This window comes from Rhipicephalus sanguineus, chromosome 3 (genome assembly GCF_013339695.2).
Source record: "Rhipicephalus sanguineus isolate Rsan-2018 chromosome 3, BIME_Rsan_1.4, whole genome shotgun sequence".
Classification (NCBI taxonomy): Eukaryota; Metazoa; Arthropoda; class Arachnida; order Ixodida; family Ixodidae; genus Rhipicephalus; species Rhipicephalus sanguineus.
Window position 1 is genome coordinate 7,679,033 of NC_051178.1, and position 22,806 is coordinate 7,701,838.

Below are 22,806 nucleotides of genomic sequence, written 5' to 3' on the forward strand. Positions count from 1 at the left end.
CCAAAAACCCGTCGAGAGTGTGCATATAATTGCTATATCGCAATAAAAAGAAAAAAAAATGATTATGGCAGCTTCGCACTAGCGGTGTCAAGCCTGAAAGAAAAGCGCATCCGGGTGGCCTTCCTTGTTTATCTTTTTTTCTTTCTTCTCTTTCTCTTTATTTCTCTTTCTTGTATCTCCTTTTTGGATCGGTTTCTTTCTGTCTTTCTTTCTCTTGCCTTTCTACCTCTTTCTATTTATCGCTTTCTCTCTCTTTCTGCTTCTTAATTTCTCTCCATTTCTGTCTTTCTTTCTTTCAGTCTTGCTCTCTCTTTTTCGTGTCTTGTTGTTTTCTTCTCTCTCTTTCTATGCCTTTTTCTGTTTTTCTATCTTTTTATGTCTTTATTCCCTTTACTTTTCTGCATTTTTTTTTTCTCTTTCTTTCTTTCTCGCTTTTTATTTCTTTCTCTCTCTCTCTTTAACGTGTATCACGTGCTCCGCTTCGCCGAGCAGAGTTTTCGTTTAATACTCGCACCTGCTGTACTCGGTGGTGGGGCTTGCCCAATACCTGTCGGGCGCATACCAACCTGAGGAGTTTTCCGCGATGGAGCACAAGTTACTGATAGCTTAGGCAGCCTCACTGTTAAAAAATAAGGAGCCATTTCACTCTGCAAGCTGGACGACCAGCGAAGCTGTTTAGCGCACAGCACAGATACGAAATGGTGGACGCCAGTTTGGTATGTTAGGTCAGGTTGTTACCGGCCCGGCTGTTAATGTTCAATACGCTTTTTTTTTTTTGTGCTGCACTCTAGAGGGCACTAGGGAATGTCCTAGCCATACACCGCTTCGCTGTAAAAGGAAAACCAAGTTTGCCATATCATGTAGTCCCCCGTTGAATGCACTTTCAGACACTTTCGCGGATGCTCGGCTTAAAGCAGGTCTTTGTCTTCCAGGCAACCCGGCGCATGCGCAAGCGATAGTCTGGAAGCACTGCGAGAATGCTCAGCACAGAGAGGCCTCAGAGAGAGAGGGAAGGGAGTGTCGGAGGAAGTTGGCTTTTTAAGTTATGTCATGTGGCGCCCAGTAATGCAGTCGATCGAGGAGAAGAAGAACGTAGCCTTTGTCTATGAGTCGTCGTAGGGGAATGCGTTGGCAACAGCGGGAATCTTTAGCATTGAGGCACTGTTGTATGCCACGGCATTTGTCTACCACTTCTGATGATAATTACGTAGATCTATTTAGAGTGTTATGTCATAAAGTACAATTTTCAGTATCAAGTATTTTGTTTGTTTGCTAGTTACGAAAAAAAAATCGCTGAATAGGTTATTTGAGAACACTCAAGTGCGTGAAGCCCCTATTTTGGCGTTATCGAGGGAAATATGGAGTGCTTCTGAGATTATTTTCTAGATGAGATATACAATGAATCGAAATATTTCTAGCGCTTCGTAAGAGCCCCATATTTATTATTCAGGTGCTTGAATGTAAATGAAACTTGATTCTCCAGTGTACTCCAGGATGTGAAATTATCTGCTCCAGAGTGCTCCAAGATGCAAAATTAGGTGCTCCAAAGTGCTCCAAGATGGAACTTTTTGCTGATCCAAAGTGCTCCAAAATGAAAATTTTGCTGCTCCAAAAATTGCTCCAAATCACAAGCCCTCGGTAGCATCACTGGTAATATGAGGTGACAGTGCGTCTCACTGTTTGTCTTTATTGCATTTAGAGTCCACTGTAAGTGATTGCCTTACCTGCAGGCAGGTGCCACATCATCTGGCCTCCTGCATGTTTCAAACCTTCCCTGGAGCCAACTGCAGTATTCTCAGGTGAGCCATCGTATTCCTGTATTTAATTTCGGTGGCTTGTGGTGGGCCTTGTTAACAAGTGGCTGAAGACAGTGTGTTTACTTTCAGTGGCAAGCTGAATACCAAGTAAAGGCATAATGTAAGAACCTACGAACATCAGTTGCCAGCTGGGATTGTGCGAGGTGTTTCGTACCAATATAGCAAGTCAAATGCACAGCCATTGTGAATAACAGTGCTTACCTGAACCTCTGTCATGCACCTCAAGAATACTCTAGAACAGCATGTAGAATGCACATGTGTGGAGATGCTCAAGGGTCTCACATCACATGACTGTAGTCTTCCCCACACGATTGATGGATGCTGAACCATGTTTTCCATGTTTAGGGCCCCAGTTAAGAACTTCACAACTGACATGCAATAAGCTGCTCCTGGACTCCGTGCATCCAGTGTTGCAACTCCTCTGTTCTACCAAATCGGAAGAGGTGCGGCACTTGGTGGTTGCACATCCATTGGGCAGTTGGTGCTGGGGTAGGTGACCAGTACAGTGGAACCTCATTAATGTGTACCTGCCGGGAACGCCGCATAACTACACACTGAACGGTAGTATGCATTATCCACCAAGTAAAAATTTGCATCTCCTTGCGTACGCCGTCGCCGCCAGCAAAGAAATATATACAGCGCCACAACAAATATTGCCTAACTACCTACTGCAAAGCCTTTTCTTTGTTTTTGCCAAAGTGGATAAAAGATTATGGCACTCTCACACAACTGTCCGGTAGTGCCGATAGCGCACGGTGGCGACGCCAAGGAGCATTTCTGAACTATTACAGGGTCCGGTATACGCAGTGACCGACATAGCGATGGAACGGACAGTGTCGGCTATATGTGTGTGCATCTGTACTGCGATCTGCTACTAAACGAAAACTGTCACAGTTTCAGTGAAACAGGGTACGGCTGCGTAGAGCCGATCGTCTCCTGGCTAGTTGCATGCAGCGCATGGCCTTCTCGGCCACGCTGTCACTGCCGGGCCGCCTGCTGCACTGCACGTACGCATTTGTCCTGGGAGTGTTCTTCGTACCCACTTCGCTCTAGACCGTGCGCAGATGCGGCGGGTAGCTTGTTCAGTTAACGCGGCAATGACGAACTTCCTGCAGGCGATGCGCACTCTGCGACGCTCTAGCGGTGCTGGCAGCGGACGGGAGCGCGTTTGGGTGGTCGCCCAATAAAAGCGTGCAGCTTGGTTACAACAGCGCTACGCTTGCTGTACGGTACGCGTGCATTTAGCGTGATAGCGTCAATGCAAAGAAGTTTCTCGTCACCCACGACCAGCAACGCTCAACTCCGCAACAGCGAGCTGCTTTCGTTTCTCCAAAGCGGCGCACGCTTGAACACGGCCCCGCACAACGAGGCGGCAGCGCGTTCAGGTTGTCGCCTATTAAAAGCGTGCACTAGGCTTTAAGTAGTGCTGCGCCGCGCGCGTGCCCGAGCAGATATCTGAAAGGGGCCCTGCAACACCTTTCTTAGTTATATTGGAATAGTCTGATTTTTGACGTATGACTCTTCATGAATCATACGCCGCAAAAATTTTTCGAATCTGTCAAGTATAAGTGGTGTTACCAAATTATAGAGATCATGTTCCGCAGCTTTCTCCCTCAACTCAACGCCGCGAGCGTGCGGAAAGCTGCGCGGGGCATGAAGGGAGGGAGGGCAGAGGTGCGAGGAGGCGCCGAAGAGTTTTTTTCTTCATTTTTTTCTCTCTGGCGTCTCGGCGCAACCATGTGGTCTGTGGCGCCACTTCCGGTTGGATCGCGCAGTCGTCGTCGAGCGGCGGAGCTCATCGCACCGTGTATCGCACATGCTTGAAAACTGCGAGTCGGTTTGGTAATGTAGGGTGTGCACCTCGAACTGCCGTAGTGTTTTCATCGCTCTGCCAACCATGGACGCAAACTTGCGTGCGCGTTTGGAACGAATGACAGCTGAGATGGGTTTCGACCCACACTCCGATACACCGCCTCGTCGCACTGCTCGCGCTTGAATCGTATTCAACACGGCAAAGCTGCGTGCACCCTTCTCCCAGTGGCGGTACTTCGATGCTGTTTGCTCTTCGAATGCGGGCGCACAGCGAGTACAGGCTGACAACAAAGAACTAAAGACTAGAAGAAAGGATCGTGGGGCATCGGGCTGGCGCGGACCCATCCCCCGGCTGTCTGCAGCTACCGTGAATGCGAGTCTGCTTGGTTGCTGTGTCGCGGTTTCTCGGGAACGTGACACTACGGGGAGGATACGCCGAGGTATGGCTCGATGACATACTGAACAGACAGCGAACGGGACTCTCGCCATACAGCGAACACAGGTATACCCTAAGCTAGCCGGCGCCAGCATTGTTATCGGAGAAATGCTGCACCGCTGCCTCGGTCGGTCGATCGTGAGAACGTGCTGACGATGCAGTTTCCAGCTGAGGAGGCAGCACTCGAACGGCTGCCACTCTCAACGGCAACCGGCGATGGTCAAAAGCACAGAAATATTCAAGATTTCGGCACTGCACATGGTGAAGAAAACGCAACCACGCAACTACGAGCAGACGAGCTGTCGGTGAGACCGGAAGTGCTAATATTAATGTTTGTTCGGTGTTTTAACGGCATAACACAATATAAACATACATATTATCTACTTATTGAACTCAAAATTAACAACGAAGGTAATAATGAGGGTGTTATCGTGATTATAACATCAGCCAATGGTGGAACTGCCGACAATCGCGTCATATATTGCGGACTAATGCATCATTTGTCGAGAGAAGAGGGAGCGATTTTCAGCTGACTTTGAGAATTTATTGTAAATTCCAGGCCGCTCGCTTCGCTATAATATTTGGCTCGCGTGTTCTCGGGAGCCTCGACTACCGATTGGCAGCGCTTTTTGACCCTGCTCAAAAAGTGTTGCAGGGCCCCTTTAATAGTCAAGATTGGACTAGAGTCTGGACACAGCATAGACATTCTCAAAGCGTTTAAGCAATGCGGGCTGGGGCTTACATTTACCGGTTGAATTTATGAAAGAAATTACTATCCAGTTTCTGGACCTGAAAATGGAATTTTTGCCCACTCATGTCTGTCGGCGATACTTTCCAAGAAGTATCAAACCGCTGCTTGATTTCAGCTCTAGCCATTCTAATCTTATCAAACCTATCTACGCACTTCTCGAAGGCGGAAAACCTTTGGCAACACATTGGGGGGTCGGGAAGTTCAGCGGCACAGTAAACTTTTATGGCACAAGAAGTTATCGCGGTATGCAGGGTACGCACTAACCAGTAGGCGTAGGACGAAGCACTACGGCTTAAGCAGTCACCGAATGCATTAGGCTCTATGAGACTCGGTCGGGGATTCATCGCAACTACGTTTTAACCGTTAGTACGCTTAAAGCGGGTACATATTAACGGGGTTTGACTGTATATAGCCAACGATGTAATTTGTACTGCGACATCATTGGCTACTCGTAGTACTGAAACCACGCATGTGTGCTGTCCTCCACGCTGAAAATAGACATCTTGCAGTTTAGTTGGATTTATCATCGTGCTGTACCAGTCGAGTTGGCGTGAAATGCAGGGAAGTCTTCAGTAGGCTGTCCGTTTGTCCCACTGGCAGTTTCGCTCACTGGAGGGTCTGTGAGCCACATTAAGAATAATGCTTGCCTGAGCTTATAGGCACCGGGCGGCCTTCGTAAGGCGCCAGCTGCGCCTCTCCTGAAAAGCGCCCCAAGCGGCGGCAGGGACAGCACTGGCATGTGAAGCAGACGACGCGGAGCAGGATCTGCTACTTTCGGCCCATTTTCGAAGAGAAGCGCGGTGTCTCTTTTTGAGAAATTTGAAGCTGTATGCTGTTGCGTTTGTCGCCGAGAGGCAAAGAGAAGCGGCAGCAACAGAGTTTTTTTTTTTTTAAATGCACGAAGCGTTCGACTCTCGGACATGTGTTCAGACAACGCGGCCCGTCGTCGGGCTTCAGGGAGACTCCCGCGCAGTCATTTGCGGTCGTGGACGCGTTTAATGGCCGCCAAGTCATCTAGAAAGAATGACACGGTGTCCCTCTCATGTCCACACCGATGAGCGTTATCGGAACATCAAATGAGTCAGTTTTTTTGCGTGGTGCTGTGCTTGTAGGCGTTTGTTTTCGTTCGGAGGTGGACGAGAGAGGCCACGATGCCTCCTCCCTTTCGGGACTGCAAATGAGGCAGGCCCGATTGGCGACACGATGTAAAATGAGCATCTTTGCATTTTAACTGCCGAACTCGCTGTTCCTCATTATTGTCTGGAGGGCCCCTGGCGCGAAGGCGAGTCCTGACAGCGCAAGTGCACCCATGGAGCTGCCAGTTTTTTTGCGCTGCAGTTTCAAAGACTTGGCTAGCTGGTGTATGCGTTTTCGTGCGTCTGCTCTAGAGCAGGGTCTCCGCCTGCACGAAGCAGGTCACGTGCATGACATCACGGAATATAAAGGCCACAACGAGTGCAAATAGCATTGCAAGTGCGCCCCGCAGATGAAGCTTAATGCGATAAGCTACGATGTGGAGCTAGATGTAAGTAGCACCATTTCTATTTTTTAAATGCGAAGCATTTCTTAGTGAAGCCTAGGCACTTTGAGCATTTCTATCTAGGTATCTGTTTATCGAGCTGCCTACGTCTGGGTGCTCTCGGGATCGCCTCCTAAACTTGGTGTAGACCAAAATTGGCATGGGAGGTTAAGCGGATTTGACGAATATGACTGTCTGCTCATGACGTGACTAAAATGAAAATCCTGTCGCATACGTCGTCAAACCGTTTCCTCGAGACACGTTTTGCACATACCCATTTACTATGGGCATTGGTGTACGGGTATGCGCCACAGGTGATTGACAGTTTATATCTACCCAGGAACTGCGAGAACAGACATTGGTAATTAAAATGCAAGAGCGTTAAAAAAAACTGATACTGTCAGCGTTGACCTGACGAATGCAGAGAATAAAAATTAAGATCCCAGCAGGAATCGAACCCAATGGTTCTGCTTGGCAGTCAGGTATTCTATCACAGAGCCACACCAGGTCTAGAACCTGCTTTGGAAAAACACCCTATGCAGGCGTAATGTCAATGCAACATCAGTTGTGGTTGTGGTGCTGGCTATCTAATTTTATAACAAAGCAATAAACGCTACATATGTACTCCTATGATACAGGCGTCATGTCAGGTTAACGTCTATGGTTCCAGTGTTTGCTCTGCTTTTATAGAAGTGTAGTGTAATAAACATTACATTTGTATTCCTATATGATTCAGCAAGCTAAATTCAAGCGTTTCTCGACCCCGGAGGAATACGCTAACGAAAGTTACGTATGATGTTCACATAATCGCACCGTAAAGTGCACTTCACTGCGATAATACTGATGTATGTGCTGTAACGTGAGTGTTGACGTTACGTCAAACCATAAGTTACCCTTTGAACGCCAGTGTAGTCGGCGTGCCTGGTAAGACCGCAATGCGTACACAACTACTGCACTTACAAAAACACGTCGATCCACCTCGTGAAGCTTGGCTGAACACACACACAAAAAAAAAAGCAGCATAGAACTACTCGCTGACTGCTTCGCATGAAACCGATTCCTGCAAGGTGTGGGATCTGCCGAATATTTAATACTTTGTAATTCTGTCTACACGTTAACATTGTCTCCCAACATTTGAAAAGGATACACTACGTCTCCTATTCGATTTTCGGCTTTCTTTACGCAATGCTTGGCCGATTACACATGTTGTTCCTTCGTTGTACAACTTGCAAACTCCTGTTCCCGTTTTGCTTTCCTTTTCTTTTCGATGCGTTGCCGATCCTAATATTTCAACAGCTATCTTCAGTCTGTGTATTTCATGTAGCTTGACGCAACGAGGGCCGTCGTTGGCGGCCGGTGCGCAAACAAGGCCGTCGGCGACGGCGATTGCAGACGGGAACCGATGGAACTGGATCTACTGCCCAGCTTTATCCATGTTTGCATAGCTGTTTGTGCAGCCTACAGCACAGCCTGTCTGCTCGGGCTTGGTTCCCCGAGGCATTTCGGCAGCGCAGGACACAAGCGATGAGAGCACAATGAAGCGCAGCCAACGTCCAACACCGCGTCCCCGCAGCAAGCGCCTGCTGCTTCCCGGCACTCACATGCCATTAGTTCCGAGCTTCCACCGAAAGAGGTGCCACCAGTCGAAACGCACCCCGCGCCCGGTGCCTATAGTGGGAAGGATTTCCTGCAGAAAACACTGATCAATTGAGCGGTCAGTATCTTCTGCTGGAAATCCACCGTACTACCAGGCACCCACACTCCTTCAAGGGGCAGCGTTGATCTGTGGGCACAAGACAGGTCTAGAAAAGTTATGCTTGTCAGTTAGAAAGTTACGGACAGGCTTCAACAGAAGTGACTGTGGGCCCCTAAGGGATTCCTAGTTTTAGTCTGCCGCGGTGGTATAGTGGTTACGGGGCTCGGCTGCTGACCCAAAGGTCGCGGGTTCGATCCTGGCCGCGGCGGTCGCATTTCGATGAAGGCGAAATGGTAGAGGCCCGTGTACTTAGATTTAGGTGCACGTTAAAGAACACCAGATGGTCGAAATTTCCGGAGCCCTTCACTACGGCGTCTCTCATAATCATATCGTGGTTTTGGGACGTAAAACCCCAGATATTATTATTATTATTATTATTATTATTATTATTATTATTATTATTATTATTATTTCTTAGATTCCTAGTGTTCATTTTTATGATTTTCGAATGTTCCTAATTAAAAGGTAATCTGAGCATAAGATGAAGGGGCTAGGCAAGCCCCAAGGTTGAAGTTCACAACATTATTTTAATTTTCATTTCACATTGAGTTAAGCACTAGAGTGTCCATGCAGTGGCACCTCTTGACGGTTAAAAGTGGTTACACTAGGGCACAAAGAAATGGTCTTCTTCACTTTAGCCTGGCCATGAGTGGTTGTCTTTGCACACCTGAACAGTAAATTTTAGGTTCGCAGCAAATAGTGATTTGGTCGAATAATTTGAAATCAAATAGTTCGAATAGTAAATATCACATGTTATAAAGAAGAATGAGCATATTTGTCATGACCCGACCCAACTAACCTGCATAATATTATTTAAATTGAAACAAGGCATGTGCAAATGTCATTCTTTTTGGTTCTCGAAGTGAAGTGAATAGTAGCAGAATTTGAATTTCAGTAGCATGCAAGCGATGACCAGTAAAATAAGTTGCGTTTTAAAATTTACTTTACTTACAGTATATAAACCTATACAACAAGCTTTTAAAGTTAAAAAATGATTAATTGAGGTGAAGATAATATACGTTAATCTAAGCTTGAAGTGGAGCTTCACGGTAGTGCGGATTTTTCCTAGATTTTTCACGGCATAGTACTCTTACACTGCAGTGAAAGCACCTTTACAGGAAGGGGTTACATGCGGTCTAATATACGCCTATTCATTCATTGCAAATACCTTCACATTTTGAATAATTTAAATTTGTGTCGAAGCGCTTGCATGGCACACGGGAAGTCACACAGTTCTTTCCATTCTTTTGCGTAGTTATGGGTCCATTTGAAGACGGTATCTAGTCTGATCAAGCTTCTCTGCAAGAGAACTTGCCGAAATAATTGATGACACCCAACATCCTTTCCACTGTAAGCTTGTCTTCTGGGGTTGTCATGTGCAGCATACAATTAATCACTGTCGGGCTCATCCTGATGCCTGCTTTATCGATTATGTCCCCGAAATACCGATACTGCACTTATCAGGATTGAAGGTTAGCCCGGTGTGTTTTGCTGCTAGCAACACATATTTGAAATGTTTGTCATGCTCTTTTACCGAGGAACCCCATACCAGAATATCATTCACATATATTTTTACGGCAGGAAAGACTTTCGAAATTTCATTCAGCGTTTTCTGGAACATTTCAGGGGCAGACGATATTGTCACGTGGTCGTGACTTTGACGAATGCAGCATTGACACAATGACTGCTGGATTCGTCTTCATTTGGGTGACCTTGTGCCCAGGAAATGAAAAGTCAAACTACAGGCAATAGGTGCTGTACACTGATAGTGGCGAATGGAGCGTCGGCCTTCAATAATCTGCCCTGCGTTAAGGTGTGTCGGCATTTATGCATGCGGCATCGTACATTCGAGCCTTATCGCTGGTGGTCACGTTAGTTCGAGAATAATCTCAACTGTTCGCGTTTGTGGGCTCAAATTTATAAGATTCTAAGATAATCTGGAAGGTTCCCGGACATCAGGGCACGGCTTGCGCAACGTGGCGGCTACGTGTGCAACGGAAAAGAAGCGCACGTGGCATTGCCCTTTCCTGAAAAAGCATCGTCCCGATGCTCGTAACAGAACATGGAAGGGGGGAAAAAGTGCATACACAAATAAAGTACAACGATAAAGGAAAAAGCAGTCCTAAGGTTTGCTAACGCGTATAAAACTGCTTAAGGGGGCACACTGGTCTTAGAGATGAAAAATCATGGAAAAAATCAATTTTCTGAATATAGTATTTTCGTAACATACAGGTATTGTTGCAAGTGCTGACCAAGTTTCTTACATCTTGGATTGATATTTCAGCCCTAACAGCAATTTATATCACCAAAACAAGCTATATTTCGATAGAGAAGAAGCACAAAAATTGGGCTTTTATATCGATATGCTGCTTCTGAATGACGTGTGCTGCAGCAGTAGGCATGCAGGTTATGTCCCTGGTGGAGACTAATCATCTAACAAAAATATTTCAATATCTTCCATTACATGTGGTTCAAAATGAGCTTCATCCGTTTTCTTGCATTTTCTCAAAACAAGCTTTTACTCCCCCTGCTTGTTTGGTGCAACAATTGCTCAAGCTCTAGAATAGCTACAGCTGTAACGTTTTTTGCTGTATGAAGCTAAATGCATAAAGCTTGAAATGCTACAAGCAAATTCCTTCTTTTCTTCTTCTATAATTTTTAAACTGCCTGTGTTCTTGATCGTTAGTAGCTGTACTGTAAATGCTAAATTTCAATGGGCTGCTAAATTGTTAATTGTTGTTAGATTTCAAAACTGCTTGCAGCAGTTCGATTCTTATTCATTCTGCTTTCCGCTTATGCATTAAACATAACTTTCTGCCCAGTTTATTATTATCTATTGTCTCACCAAGTAATAGTAATTAATATTTATTATCTCAATAATTATTTGAGTCAAAGGAAAAATTATTGCACTTTTAAAATCAGCACAAAGAAATACATATATATCTGTGCTTTTTAATTGAATCTGGTCAGAAAATGAACAAGATAGCCCCAGGAACCATGTGCCCCCTTAGGGCACACAACATGGACAACTTCAGGTCATGTGCGGCGCCGCTGAGAGTTTTTGATGCTGTCCGGGATGACCTCATAGTCTAGAGCGCGGAGAGTCGAAGAACCTTGCATGGCCCGAAGTAACGCCACAGGAGTTTCTCACTAAGTCTACGTCGGCATATCAGCATCCAGACCCAAACACAGTCGCCGGGCTGGTATTCCACGAAGCGTCGCCTAAGATTGTAACGGCGGCTGTCGGTCGTCTGCTGATTCTTGATGCGTAGGCAGGTGAGTTGTCAGGCTTCTTCGGCGCACTGAAGGTAGACAGTCACGTGGAGGTTTTCTTCGTCGGTGACGTTGGGTAGCGTGGCGTTGAGCGTCGTTGCCGGGTTTCTTCCGTATACTAACTTGTATGGTGCCATCTGCGTCGTTTCTTGCACGGCAGTGTTGTATGCAAAGGTCACGTACGGAAGGATGGCATCCCATGTCTTGTGTTCAACGTCGACGTACATGGCCAGCCGCGGGGTTGTCGTGCAGGGCCTGCAGAACTTCTGGTCGCAGTGCCGAAGGTACAACGATAAAATAGTTTGCCTGGGCCGGAGAGAAGTTATTCTTTACGAAGAGGCCATTTTTCAAGAAAAATGACGCGAGTCCTCACCTGAATACTTTCCGAACAACGGCGGTCCTGCCATCAAGGCAGTCGGTGTCGGAGTGTTTTCTGCCGGACTTGTAAACGACGGTAATGTCGAATTCTTGAAGTCCACTGTGCAAGGCGACCTGAAGGGTCCTTCAAGTTAGCTAGCCATCACAAGGCGTGATGGTTGCTCACAACCTTGAAAGTGCTGCCGTAGAGGTAGGGGTGAAACTTGGATGTAGCCCAGAATATGTCAAGGCACTCCCTTTCGGTTCTAGAATAGTTGACTTCCGCCTTGGATAGCGACCGGCTAGCACAGCTGATAACCCTTCACAGTCCGTCGGTCCTCTGCGCAAGGACGGTGCCGAGTCCTAAGCTGCTTGCGTGGGTGTGGATTTTCGTATCGGCGTATTCGTCGAAATGCGCAACTATCGGAGGCGTCTGCAGGCGTCGTTTCAGTTCCCGAAATGCCTCGACTTGCGCCATTTCCCACTTGAATTCCACATCACCCTTCGTGAGGTGAGCTAGGGGTTCGGCGATTCGTGAAAATTCCTTGACAAAGCGTCTGTAATAGGCGCACATGCCGAGAAATCGGTGTACAGCCTTCTTGTCTGTGGGCGGTGGGAAGGCAGCGATGGCAGCTGTTTTCTGCGGGTCGGGGCGAACTCCAGATTTGCTAATGATGTGGCCCAAGAACAAAAGCTCCTCATATGCGAAACGGCACTTTTCTGGCTTCGGGTGAGTCCGGAGGTCTTGATTGCTTGAAGTACAGCTTCAAGGTGCCGGAGGTGCTCGTCGAAGTTGGAGGCAAACACAATGACGTCGTCCAACTAAACAAGGCATGTTTGCCACTTCAAGCCAGCCAGCACTATCCATAATGCGTTGGAAAGTCGCAGGGGCCGAGCAAAGACCAAAAGGCCTTGAACTCGAACAGGCCATCGGGTGTTATAAAGGCAGTCTTTTCCCGGTCTTTCTCGTCGACTTCGATTTGTCAGTAGCCGGTCTTGAGATGCATCGACGAAAAGTACTTCGCGTTGTGAAGTCGATCCAGGGTGTCGTCTATCTGTGGGAGAGGGTACACGTCCTTCTTTGTGATTTTGTTCAGGCGACGATAATCGACGCAGAAACGTAGTGTCCCATCCTTCTTCTTCACTAACACTAAGGGAGACGCCCACGGACTCTTGGGTGGCTGGATGATGTCGTTGCCTAGCGCTTCGTCGACTTGTTTCTTAATGTCCTCCTGTTCCGGCGTTGAAATGCGGTAGGGACTCTGAGGGAGTGGTCGAGAATTTTCTTCTGTTATGATGCGGTGCTTAGCAAGGGGCGTTTGTCGGACCCGCGATGACAGTGAGAAACAGTCCTTGTATTCCTGCAGAAGGCATTGAAGCCGTTGCTGTTGGCGAGCGGGAAGACTTGGGTTTACGTCGAAGGGTGGCTCAGGCATTGGGTTTGTTGTAGTGTCTCTAGTTTCGGTTTCAATGCATAGTCTAGCAACATTGGTGGCTCTGTTGTTGTCTTGTATATATGGGTGTTCTAAAATAAAGCGCTATTCGGTGTTGTGTGTATGGTGGCTTGTCCGCTCTCTTCTTCGCGGCCTCAGGCTGTGACACCACATTGGCGACAAGTTTTAATGAAGGCGTTACCTCGCCTGTAGCCATGCCACCTGTCATGAGCTTCTTTGGCCTCGCCCCCGTTTTTGCCCGAGCAGGGCCGCCCACGGGTTCCGTGGCCGCCATGGTTTCGCATGTTCGAAACCTTTCTTTTGGCCTCCGGAGGATCAGACTTTACGCCCGAACGACGCAAAGCCCTCCTCCTACACAGTCTGGGAATTGAGTGTCCGGAACCGCCCCCTCGCACCCCCTTTTCTACCGCGACTGAGACCGCTGAGGTCAAGAAGTTGGCCGCTGCCCCATCCACCGTGGGAATCGAGCGCGCCCTCCCTTTTGGCGCCTCGTTCCCCAGCTAGCGTGTGTGCTGGCCCCACGCGGCTCGAGCACCGGGAACCGCCGTTAATCAGCGATATGGCAGCCGTGGCTACGCCGCCAGGCCTTTTTGCCTGGTGTGAGCCATGCGTCGGTCTTCCCCGCACGGCACCACGTGTCCGGACATGTCTGAACACTGCTCGCGGCTTACTGCGCTAGGCTACGTCACGGCGCTGCGCCTGTCCTCATTGGCCGCCAGGGACAACCTCCTTCCTCCATGAGCTCGCTTCTGTCTGGCGCGGGCTTAGCCGCGTGAGATGCACTCAGGCTGGCCCGATGGGTTGACGCGCTGCTCTGGCAGGTGGCTTCGCGTCCGTGCGTTCGACTCGCAAACCCATCTCCACATAACTGGCACCCCACATTGGGCGACCTTTGCACATCGCAAAAAAAAATGGAGAGGAACAGTTCGGTCAGCCAGCGTGTTCGGATGCTTGATTGTGTCTCCGCCGTATGAATGTAGCACTTTGCTTCATTTCAGGGCTTGGGTGCATTCTGTTGTATATTTCAACGAGCAGCAAGTTGGCCAGAGACCCTGCATCGAGTTTTAGTTCGACCAAAACGTTGTTGACATTCAATCGACCCATCCAATCACACTGGCTTATTACACCTCTTGTAGACACCTCTAAAATGCTCAAGTCATCTTTGGGATCTTGAATTTCATGAACCAGTGCAGAGGCTCTGCGGCAAATCGCAAAGCTGTTTCTCCTTTGGCATTTTCTGCACGTTTGTCCGAACGCAGGACAGTTTCCAGGTTGACGTGTGCGCCCACACTTAGAGCATTTGTACAGCTTGGCTTGCACTGTTTTGGGGCTCAGGCATGCATTGCAAACAGTGTCTACTTGCTTTTGTCCTCGTTCCCAAGTTTCTTGGTGGAGAGCCTATGTTTCGGCTGCCTTGCAGACGTGCTCAGCCTTCTGCAATGCCAATTCGTGGTACCTGAGCAGCTTTTCTCTCACCTTGTTGTCGTTGGCTCCGTACACAATCTGGTCTCGGACTTGCATGCTCGTGCCTGTTTCTTCAGGTCCTGCAGGAAGTGTTCAAATGGCTCATCTTGGCTCTGAACTCTCTTCTGAAAAACGTAGCATTCATGTACTTCGTTGGTCTGCAGCGTGAAGTAGTTGTGAAATTTCTTTATGACTGTCGCGTAGTCGGCCTTGTCTTCGCCTTCTGCAAAGCTCAGCGTATTAAATATCTCGATGGCATCCTCACCTGCGACACTGAGAAGGAGCGCTGTGTTTGACGACACTGATTGCTGCTTGTCATTTGGTTCTGATACCTCTAGGAAAAGCTCAAACCTCCACTTAAATGTCTGCCAATTGTTTCTCGCTTCCCCCGTCATGTTTAACGGACCAGGTGGCCTCAATGAATCCATTGCGATCAAAGTTCTGCTCAGATACACAACCCACTTCTGACACCATGTATCGTAGTGTCCAGGAAGCCATACATGCTGCGCTGGCCAGTGGGAGAAAACAGAACGCGCTTTATTGCACACATGTACAGTACGGTCCATTGTTAAAGGGAACACTCCAATGAGCACCTTTCATTTTGCTGCTCCTCTGTCAAAAAGAGGCAGAACTCTCAACCACCAGCAGTTTTATGCAAATCTAAACCACTATGTTTTTGCAAGAGAGTGAAATCCGAACATGCCCTGGACGCAAGTGTTCCCTTATACAGTGGAGCCGTCTGTACATATATAGGATTTTGAAAGGGGCATGTCTTTATGCCGCTAACATATCAGCTGTTTGAGTAGAATTCTGAACACATGGTGTTTGGTTTTAACATACGATGCACTCGTGCACTACACATATACAGTGAAACCTCGGTGATGCGAATCTCACGGGACCACCAAAAATTTTCGTATCATCCGAAATTCGTATCACCAGAAAGCATGGAAAATTAGCATGCAACAAAAGAAAGCTGGCCGACATTTTCATTTATTGTTTTTCAGGGCCGAAGCGACGTCAGGAAGAACTCTGAATGATTGTCAGTTAAGTGTTTAGATGTCGGCAATCATATCAGCACTCGTAAATATACGAGCCGTACGCGTGTATTCAATTATTGAACAAGGTACGTTGTATTTTTTTTTATGACACCGGAGTACTGCAGTGAAAGTAACGAAAGAAGCGCTTTGACGCGATGGATCAAGGCCATAAAGTTACAGAAAAAGTTACAGAGCCACGGTCCTGTGTTTTGATGTTGTTATTGCGTAGGTGTTGGGGTTGTTTTTGGGGAGATTTACGGCCGTGCCCGCGCAAGTGCGACCTCAACGGTTGCGCATGTTGACGTTGTGACGCCTGACTCCTTCGTCAAGACCGTCCTCGCCTACTTTCGGTCCTCGTCTACCTTTCATAGGATGGCTGATGCAGGAAGCAGGCACGTGTAAACACAGTACAACGACAGCAGCCCACATCGACGCGTTAGGAAAAAAAAAAAGCATGGCGCTAATGTCCTCTGTAATTTAAACGCTAAGACACACGGAGGCACATAAGTGCCTCAAAGATTCGCGCACACTATCTCCAAGGCCGTGACGCGTCTCTGAAGGTTTATTCAGCCCTTAAAAAAAGTGTTTTCCTTACACCGTGATTCTGACGATTTGGTGGTGCGGCGCGCATGCCCACGCTTGCGTTGCCGCGCTAGCACGTGCTTGGCGCGTCTTCCGCGACAGCGCGGACAGCACCTCTTCGTACCTGGACGGTTGCGCACGTTCGTATCAAACGTCGCTGGGTGAAAACCTGTTCGCAACAACCGTACTCTGTTACATTGCAGGACAATGGGCCTTGGCCGGGACCAACTAAAATTTCGTATCACCCCGAAATTCGTATGAAATGGGATCGTATCACCGAGATTTCACTGTAGTGCTTGGCGCCCAAGATACAATACACCTATCGTCTGCTTCTGTTGAAGAATGGCCATGAATGTCATTAAACACGGTTCATGGGAGGAAGCTGTGAGTGGAAGAAGGCCAAAATAGAGGGCTTAAGTCTTACCTTCATAAATGTCACAACTATGATAGGTACTTTTGAATTGCGCCTTTGTAAGTCCAAAGGCACACGCTATTTGAAGGCTTTCATTCAGATGCACATGGACGTCTCTGGCAGCACTGTTTAATGCAGCCTCCAGATAACTTGCAGTACGGCGCTGAGCTGAATCGAGCTCTTTTCTGGCTGCTGCAGGATGTGATGCAGCCTTTCTCGTTTCACCTGTAATTTTCTTGGACAATCCGAACTGGCACTGTACTGCCACATTTCCACTAAACTCAATCACTTCTCTTTAACACTATGGGGAACATTCAGTGATGTGATAGCTGCGCCAATTGCGCCAAACTGCGCCAATACGTGGAACCTGCTACATCCTGCTACATCTCCGCTGTTCGGCGCCAAAACTGCGCCGAAGCTGCCGCGCGGCAAAATTTTCGTGCCGCGAGAGGAATGGGTTCGTGCATCATTTTTCACGGCACGCTGCCCGGCGCTTTCTGGGGGACCTGACCGGACACAGATTGATGGGTAGGCTCGTTAAGCACTGGTTTGGCTTGCTCAGGCTTTTGGGGGCCGACATAACCCTCTGCAGACTGCTGTAAATTGGCATGACCCCCCAAAAATGCACCTTGGAAGGAGCGGCTCGCCGACAGCTGGTGTGACCGCACCGCCGCAGCAACATAGAAGTAAAATTTCAATTGTTAGTACAGCGACGTCCATGCCTGTCTTATTTTTGGCCCCCTTTTTAAGTTCTGCTACTCGAACTAAGGTTATAGCCCTGTCACATGGGCAACCTTAACCATGCTTAGGGGTAGCTACACAGCAGAAATAACAGCACTTAATCTCGTAACCGCGGTTATCGCAAACAGAGAAGCTGGCAAGATGGCGGACAAGCTTCGCACCAGCCGTGAACTGGCGCAGTTAATTGGCAGCTTCGTGTTGTTTGAGGATTTTCACGGAACGCGACTCCAGTCGGTGAGCAGAACTGGAAAACTGGGCTCGCCCGGGTTTGCCGTGGAACGGCTATCAACAAAGACTGTTCCGTCCTCGACAGGATTAGCAAAAAGCGTATCGCTACACGTTTCTTGAGGGGAATTGCTTTTCGCATTGTTCGTATCTCGCCATCTCAGAGCCTCAAGTCGTTCCACCAAGTTTAATGTCGACATCCCGAACAAGATGGACGAAAATGGTGACACTATGTCATCTTGGTGTCGCCAAGGCAGCGATGTCAGTGGATTTTGCATTGTCTGCAGTCAGACTATTAACCGTGAACAGCATGGCTTTGCAGCGATAAAGCGACATGCTACAAGCAGCCGAATTCCACTGTGTCGAATGGGCCGAAATGTGGATGTTCCGAACACTTTTCCTCGTCGTGGCGGGCGATCAGAATGCTTCGGAAGTACACGCGCGGCCAGCGCACACACTGTCAGAACTCTGGTTATCGTTTGCCACAAACGCTGTGGGTGAAACCGCGGTCGCTCTTGACATTATCATGTATGGCGACGATGAAACTGACGGAACTCCGAAAGTGCACGCGCGTGCAACGCCCACCCAGTCCAAGCGACGCTGCTTCCCGCAAACGCCGCGGACAAAACCACTACAGATGCGATTATAGATAGCAACAAACGACGTAGTTTTGAGGGCACCTGCGCGGCCAGCGCAGGCGGATTGAAAACGGAACTACCGTTTGCCGCAACCGTTGCGCACGAAACCACGGTCGCTATCAACGCGTTCATCGATAGCGACTACGAGCTCCCCGACCCCCCGATTTTTTTTTTTTTTTTTGCTATGGCATACAGAGTCCATGACAAAATGACACTTGACCACATCTGCCTGCCTGGCCCCCACTTCAAGTCAATGAGGTGACCCCCCCCCTGAAAAAGATGTCTGCCTACGCCCCTGGCATGAAGCCTTTCGGCGTTTGCGTCGATCTTCGCTTGCCACTATGGTGGAGCGGACTTCACTTAGTTTTCAGTTGGCCTCATGCGATGCTTTGACGTGTGCTTTCGTGGCAGCCAGCTCTCCGTCCCTTATTGGTCCCTTCACAGGTGTCACAGGAAAGCGTATGCGAGTTCTTTTGACGGAAATAAATGTTTTGTGCGTATATCGTAGTTTGAAAACAGATTTTGCTAGTTTTCTGATGATACAAAATTTTGGGCAATACGAATATTGTCGTTCCCCCTTCAGATTCGTATCAGCGAGATTCTACTGTAGTTGGGAAACCCTACCTGCGTTGTTTGTTTGGCCACCCTAAGCCATTATACGACCGCAATGCCAATGTTTACACTTACGGGGCTGTTCGGTGATCCAGTGGTGTTATGCAAACACCGATTATTGGACAGAACTTTTTATTTCAAGAGTTCCTCCTTATTTGACTGTTCTGCTTCACACGGTTCATTTTTCCACTTGGCAGTGAGTTTTTAGCTGCTCCAAAAGCTGTTTTCCCTGCTCCCAAATGCGTTTTTGGCTGCTCCAAAAGCCCTTTTACCTGCTCCAAAACGCACTTTTTGCTGCTCCAAAAACCTGCTCCAAAACAGCTTCAGTCGATCACATCACTGAACATTTGTCAGCTTCTGCTCATTTTAGCAGAAGGGTAGAAATTGGTTCACGAGAGCACAACAAAAACACAATATGCCCTGCGACGCAAGGCTATAACAACAAGCTGCTCAGGATGGGGATGGGTCCTCAGTGGGTTGACCTCATTAGCCCATAGTTGCCAGACTCCCCTAGTTTCCCTGCGATGACGAAAAAAAAAATGAAGCATCCAGCCACTCTTTTTGTCTTTAAAGTAATGTGTTAAGGATTTCCGGTAGCCTCACGCGGGGCCCCCCAACCAACAGTAGTCTCACGCGGGGTCCCCAAAGACAAAACATCTCAGCGTTGGGACGCAAGTGCGCTTTCTGCAGGGTCGTAAGGCGTCTCCTCCCCCCCCACGCAAGCACGCAGTCCTCCCCTCCTGTCAAGGTAACGGTACACCACACCGCCCTCTCAGGCGCGGCACAAACGGCGCGACGGGGTTGTGGGGCTTTCCTGGAAAGGCATCGGGACTGCGCACGTGGCGTTCAACAAGTGAAAATAGAAACAAAACAGAAGAAATACCACAAGGGTGAGAGAGTGGCCGGTGCGGGCGAACTTCGGAGACCAGGCAGAGACTTTCGAGCGACGATCCAAGAATCACGTCTCGAGACAGTTGTAAATTCTGTAAATAAACTTCTTGTTCTAATTATAATCGAAGCTTTCATAACTTTTTTTGGTGCCGAAACCCGGGAAGCTCAACGGAAACAAGAAGTTCAGCGAGAACAGATGCAACTGTGCTGATCGAAGATGGAGCGTCTACAAACAAAGAGGAGCTTGGCGCGTGTCGACCTGCAGAAGCTGAGCGATGAACTTATGCTGCTGAAGACAACCAATGACCTGGAACCAGAGCATGAGGACCGCATCGTGGAAGTAAGAGCTGAATTGAAGGTCATCGCCAAAGATCTGAAGCATCAAGACGCGCTCATAGACCCGCATGTCGGCGACGACGGCTTCGCCGAGGAGTGCGCGGGCGTGCGGAAGTACCAGGCGCTCATTACACGTGTGCGGACCCGTCTTGAGCCCTTGCAACGAAAGAGCCTGTCTGGTGGAGGTACGGTGAACGGAAGTACAACGGCCTTATCGTCCACCAGCAGTGCAAGCGCCCTCAAGTTCGGTGCTGACGGGCAGAGCGGCTGCAGCGGTGACATCCAGGCCAGTGAACAGAACTACGACTACGCCATAAAGACTCTGAAGGAGTGTTTCGGCCGACAGGACGTGCTCATGCAGGAGCACCTTGCGCAGCTGTTGAATCTGCAGACAGTTAAACAGCTGGATGACGTTAACGCGCTCGGACACCTACACGACAATGTCCAGAGGAACGTCGCTGGGCTGAAGAATTCGGGTGTTCAACCGGACACATATGGTGCGATGCTGTGTGTGGTTTTGTTTTGTGTGCTGCCCACCGAGTGGGCTGTTGAGTTCCACAAGACCCACGCAACGGACAAGGATGTGCTCGACAGCTCTACTCTAGAAGCGATTCTTGGCTCGCTTCGCCTGGAACTGGAGAGCCGTGAAAGGGCCCACGCAGGCAACACACAAGCTCCATGTTTTACGTGGGAAGCAGCGCAATTTAGACACGGCACGAAAAAGAAACGTAGAAAGACAGGACGACCGCTGCACTCGCAACTAGTTTATTTCGAAGAAAACATAGTTAATATACATACATGCAGGACTACCACGTGTGGCCATGACTTACATATTACAACGTTTTTTTTTTTTTTTTTTTCTCAATGATTTTCCAAAAAAGACACTTCGCTATCACTCAGAACTACGGATGGCTGGCTGATGCAGTCATTTTTTCTTTTTGTGATATGGAAAGCTTCGATCACTTCCCTGGTTAGCTGATCCTTGTGATTGGAAAGTATTATCGTTTCAGAGAACAGCGGCTCGCAACCACAATCCAAGCAATGCCGTCTAATGTGAGAAATGTGAGAATGTGGATTGTGGTTGCGAGCCGCTGTTCTCTGAAACGGTAATACTTTCCAATCACAAGGATCAGCTAACCAGGGAAGTGATCGAAGCTTTCCATATCACAAAAAGAAAAAATGACTGCATCAGCCAGCCATCCGTAGTTCTGAGTGATAGCGAAGTGTCTTTTTTGGAAAATCATTGAGAAAAAAAAAAAAACCGTTGTAATATGTAAGTCATGGCCACACGTGGTACACCTGCATGTATGTATATTAACTATGTTTTCTTCGAAATAAACTAGTTGCGAGTGCAGCGGTCGTCCTGTCTTTCTACGTTTCTTTTTCGTGCCGTGTCTAAATTGCGCTGCTTCCCACGTAAAACATGAACTATCACCAACTCGCCCAATTTTCAACTTTACACAAGCTCCACATGAGCCGGCTAAGAGTCGCCCTCCGAAAGATCAGCATCCGGATTACATCAAAGGAAAGGGTTCTGCCGCCAGCCTTAAAGGGGGTGTGCAACACGAGAATGAAAAGTGCCCCTTTTGTGATTCTCTCTCACATGATGCGGCTGAATGCACTGCTCCCATACCGATAAAGGAAAAGAAGATGAGGCTGCGGAATGCGGGGAGGTACTACCGTTGCACGAAAAGAGGGCATATGACGAAAGCGTGCAGAAATTGGACAATCCGGTGCGCGAAATATGGTCGTCGCCACATTACCCCCCTCTGCGACCCTCCCGTGCCATCTTCTGACCCGAAAACTGCTCTGGAGCTCCACTCGACGGCTTCGCTGAGCAACAGCAGCAAGAATTCGGTTCTGCTGCAAACGACGCAAGTAAGGGTCAACGGTCCCTGCCGAAAGCGCCTGGCGCGCTGTCTATTTGATGGGGGCAGCCAGCGCTCATTCGTCACTGAGAGCCTCTCTCGAGAACTGAACCTGGAGATGATCGGTGACGAAGAGGTGACTATTCATTCGTTCGGTGGGGCTGCTAACGTCATGAAGAGCAAGCAACGCCTAGTTCGAGTGTGGTTTCGGAGCCAGTACAGCCGCAAGGAGCATTGCATCGAGGCGCTCAAGATCGAGGAGATCTGCTCCGACAAACTGGTACTACCAAGCGACGTGCATCACCTCCCCGGAGTGGCTGATCTACAGTTGGCAGACGTGGCGATTATCACCGACCCGCGGTGACCGCAGGGACATTGAGATACCCATTGCAGCCGACAGCTATTGGCATGTAGTGAGCGGTGAAGTGCGAGCTGTTGAGGGAGCGCTGGGGTCGCGCTGAACACTGACTTTGGATGGACTCTGCAGGGCCCCATTCCGCAGGCGGCCTTGACCGTGTGTTGCTTGACGGTGGCCGTCCTACGCACCGGGGTGGTGGAGTCGGCGTCCGGCCTTTCCAACGAGCTCCGTGCCTTCTGGGAATTAGAGAGCCTCGGCATCTCGCCGAACAACGGCCTGTCGGGAGACAACGAACACGTGAGGCACGATTTCGTGCATTCATTGAGCTTTGTGAACGGCCGCTACGAGGCAAGCCTCCCTTGGCCTTTGGAAACTAACGAGGCAGTTGCAAGACAGCGCCTAAACAAGTTGCTTCGCCATCTGAAGCCAAACAATGAGAGACTCTCTTAGTATGACAAAACCATCCG

At 48.6% G+C, this 22,806-nt stretch overlaps 1 protein-coding gene across 1 annotated transcript in view; it reads left to right on the top strand.

The window, feature by feature from the left end:
• LOC119386432 (proteasome adapter and scaffold protein ECM29) overlaps nt 1-22,806 on the top strand; it is an 814,720-nt gene that overhangs the window by 280,841 nt on the left and 511,073 nt on the right. Inside the window, exon 13 of the mRNA XM_037653733.2 lies at nt 1,731-1,799. Coding sequence (XP_037509661.1) covers nt 1,731-1,799 — 69 coding nt within the window. The remainder of the gene's footprint in view (nt 1-1,730; nt 1,800-22,806) is intronic.